The sequence below is a fragment of the Mesitornis unicolor genome, unplaced genomic scaffold (genome assembly GCF_000695765.1).
Source record: "Mesitornis unicolor isolate BGI_N332 unplaced genomic scaffold, ASM69576v1 scaffold1217, whole genome shotgun sequence".
Taxonomy (NCBI): domain Eukaryota; kingdom Metazoa; phylum Chordata; class Aves; order Mesitornithiformes; family Mesitornithidae; genus Mesitornis; species Mesitornis unicolor.
Genome location: NW_010195584.1, coordinates 92,270 through 101,585, shown reverse-complemented (window position 1 = coordinate 101,585; position 9,316 = coordinate 92,270). Strand labels below are relative to the sequence as shown.

The window sequence follows — 9,316 nt, the reverse complement described above, 5'->3', positions numbered from 1 at the left end:
TGTCAATTGAAAAACTGAAACACCATAAATGCAAAGGCTCCTGATCTGGGAAACAGAAGTATGTAAAATGAAAACCAAACATATCGTGTGCAGTGACAATATCTGAGAGTTTGAATGCCTATGTGTGTGCATATATATGTGCATGAGTGTATACTGTCTTTGTATAGATACTCACACATACAGAAGACACTGTAGTACTTCAAATTTCCTTCCTTTTTCATATATAAAACTAATTGCTAATTATTTCTTTTTGTTCTTCTCACAGCTGAATTTTTATTCCTCTTGTGGGGTGTTTATCTCTGCTATGCAGTGCGGACAGTCCCATCAGCATTTCATGAGCCACGTTATATGGCTGTTGCAGTTCACAATGAGCTCATTATCTCTGCTATATTCCATACAATTAGGCAAGTGATCTGTAGATCTAGTAATTAGCTATTTCTCTTTCAGGTTTCATATGGTGCAACTTAAAATGGGTGAATGAGCTAGGATGCATAAAGGAAGGTTTTATAAATACTTAATTCTGCAAATTAAATGATTACTTATCTTAAAATGGTTCCCCTAGAATTCAAGAATATGTACAATCAACTAGGTAATTGTATAATTAGGCGGTTTTTTCACTATAGCTAGCTGATATGTTCTTGGATCAAAGTTCAGTATATATGATAAATTGGATATAGCAAAACCACTGTCTATCTACAGTCATCTGCATACTGCTTACTGGTTTGTATCCCTAGTAAAACAGCAGGTAAGAATGTTGGTTTATATGAGCTTTTTCTGGTGTGTAACAGATTGGCAAGGGTCAGCTGTACATTAAGATAATTGTCCTGGTTTGTGCATGAAGCATAGTGTTTTGTATGCTGACAGAGGAAATTGTTATACATATGATGCTGTAACAATAATATAAAACGTGTTTCTTCTAAAGTTTATAATGAGCTTTACATTTCATACTTGTAAGTCATTAGAATAGTAAGAAATAAATAAGGGTCCGTGTCAGAGTTGCATGAAAATTACTCTAAATGCCTTTCCTACAGAGTACCCTGTAAAAATGAATTTATCTTAGAAAATTCAAAATAGCAAGATAACATGAATTTCATTTCATGCTGTAAGAGGTTGTTATTACTTTCTTATGACATTCTCATGCCTTCATTTGACTCCTGACAGACCTTATCTACTAAGATTATTTTTTTAAAATATCACTTTATTGACAGTCTTTAAACGCTCTTCTCTGTTCCTTGGTCTGTCTTGGAGTTCACATTTCACTCTGCCTTCTTGATGTTTGCTTCCATGAGGCATCATTTTTTCTGAGTAAACATCAGCAAAGCAAACCTTTCATCTATATTCCTTCAAGCTGCTTTTTTCGCCTATCATTTTTATGAAGTTCAATATGCTTTTCAGGCTTGCAACTTTCCGTTTCCTTCACTTTCTCCTAGCCCCATATCTCAACACCCGTATACTCTCAATATCTTTTTTCCTCCCTAACACAAACATCTGCAAAAATTATATTTAGATTCTGTATTTGATGGAAACATTTTACTTTTCATTCCTGATAGATATAAAATTCATTTACAACACTTTTGAATTTAATATAACCAGTATGACAGCTGCTCAGTCAGAATTTTCCCCAATTAATTAATGTTCCTAAACCATATTTTGGGCCGTGTTAGAAGGTGCAGTTCAATGCATTAGGAGAGCTATTATTTGGGCTACAAGTTTCTTTTAACAATAGGACAGGATGAAAGTATTCTTGAGTTAAAGAGAGTGGAAAAGAGGGAAATGTGGAATTTTAATACATGCTTTATGAAGGAGACACAACAGGACTAGGTCTTTCAGTTTATCCTCAAGGAGATTCTGTTCCTTCAGCCTAAGGTCTGCTGATTTTGTTCCTCCTCCTTTTTTTTGAAAAAGGTGCATTTTGTATTGATTCTTTGCCCTCTGTCTGATACATGCTGATTTGTTGGAGAAATATCATGTACTGTTTATGGATAAGAATGAATAAAATGCACTGGAATTACATGATCTCTCCATCATGCCCATTTCTGTATACACAAGTCTTAATCCCTTCTCCTTGAAGTTTACAATTCCTTAATTTAATTTTTTTTTTGCTTCCCCAACAAGTTGTGGATGTAACTGAAAGAGCGGAAATGTAAGACTCAGATTTAAATGACATATCTGAGTTGTCATGAAACACTGGAGCCTCGAAGGACACCTACAATTATGAGGTAGCTGTCCAGACTGAAAACACCTGAAACTCATATAAGATTGATGTCAGCACTAAGTACAACCTTGGATTGTTTGCATTTTTTTTTCCTTTAAAAGTACTATTCCCATTTCAGAAACAGAGGATTCCTGACTATCTTCAAATAAGCATACTATTTAATTCCTGCATTGCTCTTTCTCTTGTATTACTGAAAAAAACCACAATTTAGATGGAAAAAATCTCATTTGAATGGAAACACCATCCCTGTTAGGTCTGAATGGCTACTGCAAACGTTATTTTATTTTCAGGGGTGTGGGGTGGATATCTTAATCAGTCAAGTTTTCAGGCATAAAACGAGCAAAAAGCCGCCACAGAATTTGAGTATTGGAGGTGTTAAGGGTTAGTCAAATCTGGTGGACATCACAACCTGGGAGCTTTCTCCTGCCTCTGTCTGATGGACGTGGCTACTGCTGTTTCTTTTTGCAGGCCTAGCGAGACAGAGCACATCCACCATGGATGCAGTCATATGTGAGACATGGTTGGCCACATGGACCAGCGCAGGTCCAACCTGTACAAGCTGGTCCTGCTCCTCCTCTGCAGCTGATCAGGTTCACTAATGAAGCATGCGCCCTGTGTAGGTTCACAAGCACACCACACTTAACATATCCTTCAAATATGAACACAGGCTTTAAGCCAATCAAGTATCCATCTTTGGGTTTGAGGCCTCATACCCAGTCATAGGCTGAGACCTCGGGTCTTCCCAGGTGCAGGTCTCCCAGGCCAGTCCAGCCTGAATTTTGCTCATGAATTGCGCATACACACGTGCACAGCGTAGAGAATGAGATCAGACAGCCATTAGAAGAAGGATTTAATGAGAAGGCAGTGCAGTGATCAGGTACAGGGCTCAGTCAGTGACAACTTGCTTACATGTCACTGGACCTTTTATCCCACTTTCTTCCCATGCTTGTTCTTTCCCATCTACCTTAGCCCTTCTCTGTCTCTGTCCTTGTCTTCTCCCAGATAAACGACCCACCCCCCATTACTTTTTTTCTATTGGTCAGTTTTGCCACATCTGTGGTCAAATTTGGTATTTCTGATATCATTAGCCTTGTATGCTGTTAATGATATGGTTACATCAATAGTGCTGACTTCGCAAGTTCTACTCCCCAAAGGCCCCAGAGCTCCCTTCTATTTCCTGTCAAGTTTGGCCATCTTTCAAATGCCTCCCCGTTAACCACCTGTGAAATCCTGCCATCTCTCACAGCACTGTCAGTAACTTTTGTTCACTTTTTGCTCTGTTATTTGTTAAGCAGTTTCTCCTGTCATCTTTAACAGTACACATGTTGTGTTCAGTTAGCTAAACCTCAGGCCTGACCCTCCTCATATCGCTGCACACCTCAACAGCAACATCTCTGTAAGAAATAATTATAATATTTTATTGTGTTCTTGAAGCATTCCATTTACAAAGTATTAAACAAGAAATGATGACTCTATTATTATGGCATATAAGCCAGTGTTTCATGCCAGACTATTTCTGTTAACAAAAGCTTCTGCAAAATGTGTGTCTGTAGACTTGGATAAGTTGCAAATGTCATTTCTATCTGAATGATTTTTGTAAACCGGCAAATTACAAGCCTGTGGTACATCCATTCATCCATTCATAGCATTGCTTACCATTTCTGTTGCTGGGAGCTCACTAAAGCATATAAGCCAAGCATGCTCCAGCTAGCTTTAACTGCAGCGCTTGCTCTGCCACTCTTTTAGAAAGCTCAGCAAGGAGTTGCTTCATGTGGGAGGTTCAGCCACTCATTCACCAGCATCCACAAGGCTCTTGGGCCCTGCAGTATGGAGCTGAGCGGTCCTGCAACCAACATAATTTCTCTGCTCCCCACTAAATTGCATTCAGTTCAGTTCTCGCTTTGATGGCTTATCAGCTGCACTCTCTAGCTGCGATCTATGGACATCGTGTATTTATGAAGTGCACTGCAATTTATCATAGTACATGTGCTGACTTAACCTAAAATCATCTGTTCAGATCCTTAATGTATGTAAACTGCCGTAACTGAGTTCATGCCAAAGAAGCTGTGACAATATAAACCATCCAAAAAAACAGCTAAATAGAGTGAGAATGATGGAATAAGCAATATCCTTTAAGGTCTGTTGCTTCTTTTTATATTTTGTTTTGGCTTGTTTTATTGTTTGGGTTTTTTTCTGAATTGTTCTGAAATTGTGGTTCATAAGTAAATCATGTGGATGTAATCTTTAGTCTGTATGAAAACAGTACAGAACAAAACTAGTTGTGTTTGGCCTTTCAATGAAAAGAATCCTAAGGAATATTAAAAATGTTAAATCCAATGCACTGGAGAAAAAGCAGTGAATTGCAACCCTGTATTCTATTTTCAGATTCATTCTTGCTTCAAGACTTCAGTCTGACTGGATGCTGATGCTGTTCTTTGCACACACACACTTGACTGTCACAGTCACTGTTGGGCTACTTCTGATCCCTAAGGTATTTGCGTCATCTGTCTTTTCTTTCGCCAAGACCAAGGAAGATAAACGTTGTCATGCAGAAGAAACTCTGTATAAAACTAACAAGCAACTGATAGAAAAGGACGATGTAAAATTTATCTTTGGTACCTAAAAAGCTGTATACTTTTTTAATTTATTTTAAAAACTCTTACACCTTCTGGAGAAGAGAAGGCTCTGGGGGAACGTTATAGCAGTCTTCCAGTTCCTGAAGGGGTTATACAGGAAAGCTGGGAAGGGACTTTTTACAAGAGCAGGGGTAATAGAACGAGGGGTAATGGTTTTAAACTGGAAGAGGGGAGATTTAGACTGGATATTAGGAAGAAATTATTTACTGTGAGGGTGGTGAGACACTGGAAAGTGCCTAGGGAAGTTGTGGATGCCCCCTCCCTGGAAGTGTTCAAGGCCAGGATGGACAGGGCTTTGAGCAACCTGGTCTGGTGGGACATGTCCATACCCATGGCAGGGGTTGGACTGGATGACTTTTAAGGACCTTTCCAACCCAAACCATTCTATGATTCTATAATTTTCAGAGATTCTTTCAGCTTTCAAACTTACAGGAGTTTAAAGTATTTAAATTTTTTAATGTGATAATTACAAGATGGAAAGAATCCTGGCTAATGATGCTTATTTTGGGTATTTGGGTGACCATGCTGCTGCCAGAGTTAGCTGAGATTAGACAAAGAGTTTAGATAAGGAGATAGAAAGACTAGGATGGACTGGTAAATAAAAGTAGAATGAGGAGATTGGACTAGCTATGAGATAGAGAGGTTGGGATTTAGACCAGGGAGTTTTTACAGATGGAAAAAGGAGAGCCCTTTGCGAGCCAGAGCCTGGGACAAAGTGATGCTGCATACCAAGAAGGACTTGGTCCATGATATGGAGACAGGAGTGGTGCTGGGTGAGATGAGTGTATGGGGGAGACAAGAAGATGGAGGACGGCAGGAGGCAGGGAAGAGAAGAGACAAGAGCTCAGAGCACCGCGGTACACCTCCGTCAGGTGCTGGAGAAGCGAAAGTGTTGGCCTCACCAGGGGCAGAGGAACTGCAGGCAGCACCCCCTGGCTCTGCACCAGGACACAGGATTTGAAAGGGCCTTTAGCAATAGTCTTACTATTTTCTATGCATACACATTATTGCATATCTTCAGAGATGTCTTTATGGACTAACCTGGAAAATTTGTTGACCTTTCTGAAGCTGGCATATAACTACTGATCAGCATTTCCATTTTTAGCTTATTATTTGTGTAACGCTACACAGACTTTTATTCCAGTACAACAAATAATTCAGGGAATTAAGAGAAGATTCACAAGGTTTAGTTCCATTCATAAAGTTCTGAGGCCATATGACTGTGTGGATAGTAGTAACTACAGATGAGTGAATCAATATGAATGAAAAAATAGCTGACAACCTCTCTCCAACTCCTGATCTGAGTATCTGCTAAAACTTCGAAAAGAGAAATTAACTTGTCTCCTTTTTAATTTGTTTCCTTCTTTTTACCCCTTTTTTGCCACCTCATCTCTTCCTTTTCACCGTTTCCAGAAGGCATTTCCATTGCTTTCTGCGGGATTATTAATAATCTGTATAGAATATAAAATACAGTGTTATGGTTTTAGCAACCTAATTGGAAATACTGGCTGAAAGCTATTTCCATATTAGTTTAATTTAAATGCAATTTAAAGAGGTTCAGACAAGCATCAAAACAAGTGGGTTTTATTCTTATGCAAATCTCTAAGATTTATCAAGTTAAGCCATCATTAATAACAGTTCCTTCCATATAATACTGATATTTTATAGAACACTAGTTATGCCAATGATGCCTATAGGTAATGTGTTCAGAAAATCACATTAAATCCATAGAAGGATCATTGAGCCCTAAAAACATGTTGATGTAAACTCCTTACAGTGATGTTGAAGTAAACTTTTGCACTGATGGCAACATCTTTTTTTATGAATACTTGTTGCAGTTTTCACATTCAAGCAATAACCCAAGAGATGATATTGCTGCAGAAGCTTATGAAGATGAGCTTGATATGGGTCGATCTGGATCCTATCTGAACAGCAGTATCAATTCAGCATGGAGTGAACACAGTTTGGATCCTGAAGATATTCGGGTATATATAATGCATTTAAATACCATTTCTTTTCAAAAGTAACGGTTTTCCTGTGAGTAAACTCTCAGTTGAATCCATTTGACCTTTTTTGCAGGTATCAGCTGAAACAGGCCAGCTTAGGTCTCTCAGTGGTTGTGGTATTAGATCATGTAAAATCTCATGGAAAATAATCACTAGTGTGAAGCAGTACTGCATTACTAGTTGTAGTAAAAGTCATACTGGAGGCTAAAGAGGAGGAATCTACCACAGCAAGAGCTGTTTATCAATTTACATAGGCTCTTTGAATTATTCTGAAGTGCAAATAGCATTTGATGTCAGTGTGAATAGTCATTTGTACGTAACATATACATAACTATGTAGATCTTTAAAACACACGATTAACAGAAAAAAATACTTTATTCCTGTCTTACATGATAAAAGGTCTAATGTTCCCAGACTAAAGAATAGCTATAAAGTTCATTTTTTTTCAGGAGAGCATACACCACAGCATTTTGAAATCCAGAACATACAGCATGAATGTGTGTGAGCTGCGCAGGCTGTATGATGCACTGCTGTGGAAGGTAACATGTTTGTGCATGAGGGCTGAACTCGTTTTTAAAATGGAAAAAAATGGGTTTCAAGTTGATGGAGAAGTGGCATATTCAAGAATTAGAAAAGATTGAAATAAGTTTAATGCCACTTTTAGAGCAATGGTTAATGCATTCATCAGGTTTGTTTGACTGAACTCGCTCTCTATATACTAGTTTTGCCATTCACTTTGCTTTGCAGGATGAGTTGAAGAAACTATATGCCCAGCTTGAAATCTATAAAAGGAAAAAGATGATTGCTAATAACCCACATCTCCAGAAAAAAAGGTGCTCTAAAAAGGGCTTGGGGCGCTCAATAATGCGACGTATTACAGAAATCCCTGAGACGGTCACCAGGCAGTGCTCCAGGGATGAGAAGGACCTGATGGAGCACAGCGCAGTGAAGAACACAGCCACACTGAGGAAAAACCCACCGGATTCCACTAGTTCTGCAAAGCCAAAAGAAGAGACTTTGAAAAACAGGGTCTTTTCCTTAAAAAAGTCCCACAGCACTTACGATCATGTTAGGGATCAAACAGAAGAACCGAATAGCTTAACTACAGAAAGCACAGAAGTGATAGTTGCTGAGAATTCACTTCTGAACTCCTTTAATGGTAACAAATTAACCAAAAATGCTCCTGAAAAAGTTGAAGCTGTCTCCACTGAATCGGTCCCTTTGGTGTGCAAATCAGTGAGTGCACATAATTTAAGTGCCGATAAGAAGCCCCTGCATCCAAGAACATCCGTGTTACAAAAATCCCTCAGTGTTATCGCTAGTGCCAAGGAAAAGACTCTGGGACTAACGGGTAAAACACAAAGTCTAGAAGAAAGCACTAAATCTCATAAATCTCAGCAGAAAGGAAAGGAGGCCAGCAAAAAGCACTCAGCCTCTGATAAAGGGGAACAGAAGGATTCCCACTGGAAGAACTCTGCCCAGTCTGAGGAAACAAAGAAAACGCATAAATCTGGAATTATGAAACAGCAAAGGGTTAGTCAAACACCTGCAAATCCAGACACAGGCCCAGGTAAGTCGCTGCACAAGGACAATTTTGACATAGCAGAAGTTTGTCCTTGGGAGATGTATGACCACACTCCTGGTCCTGTGCCTTCTGACTCTAAAGTTCAAAAACATGTGTCTATTGCTTCCTCAGAGCAAGAGAAAAACCACCCTTCTCAGCCAAAGGGGAAGACTCATCATAAGGTGAAGACACCAGAGGGGCATCAACAGTCAAATCAAAAGAGCTCAGAGAAGGTGGAGGCAGCTACTTGGGAGACACAAGAGCAGCAGTTCTTTGAAAATGAGAAAAAACGTTCAAATTCCAAGCCTCAGGTCTCCCCTGGGCTGAAGTGTGAGAATGTTAATAGATATACACCTAATACCTGCACTGGGGAACGGGAAGAGCTACCCCAGAAAGCAGCAGAAAAGGAAAACCTCAATAAATTGGCAGAACAGAAAAAAAATGCCGCTTCTGAAGGAAATGTGCTTTCATCTGACTCCCATAAGCCAAGTAGTTACTTAAAGCAACCTTTAGTATCTCGAGCTGAAGTCTGCCCTTGGGAGTACGATGCATCAGATTTACCAAATGCAGAAAGAAGTGTAGCTTTATTGAACACCTCTGCTGTAAGTGCAAATAAAACAGCAACACCTCGAAAATAAGAGGCTTTTGGACTGAGGAGAGTAGCAACATTGAGAAGAAAGACAACAGGAAAGACAGAGGGGACTTAGGCCTAAAGGATCTGAAAATTCCTAAGGAGCATCACTTAAATCAAGGGAATCAGCACTACAAATAAGTAGGAGTTAAGCGAAGCAAATTATCATTGATGATGTTATTATTTATTTGTTGAGTGCCAACAATGTGATTAGCAGTGCCCAGAATATGGTCCCTGCTCCAAGGATTTTATTGTGTCAATGAA

At 39.2% G+C, this 9,316-nt stretch overlaps 1 protein-coding gene across 1 annotated transcript; it reads left to right on the top strand.

The window, feature by feature from the left end:
• Positions 1-265: 265 nt before the first annotated feature.
• GPR158 (G protein-coupled receptor 158) lies at positions 266-9,059 on the top strand (the record flags this gene model as incomplete). Its single annotated transcript, XM_010188162.1, has 4 exons — positions 266-404; positions 4,601-4,706; positions 6,690-6,836; positions 7,605-9,059. Coding segments are annotated over 4 exons (1,847 nt in total), but the record flags the coding sequence as incomplete, so codon positions are not given.
• Positions 9,060-9,316: the final 257 nt, after the last annotated feature.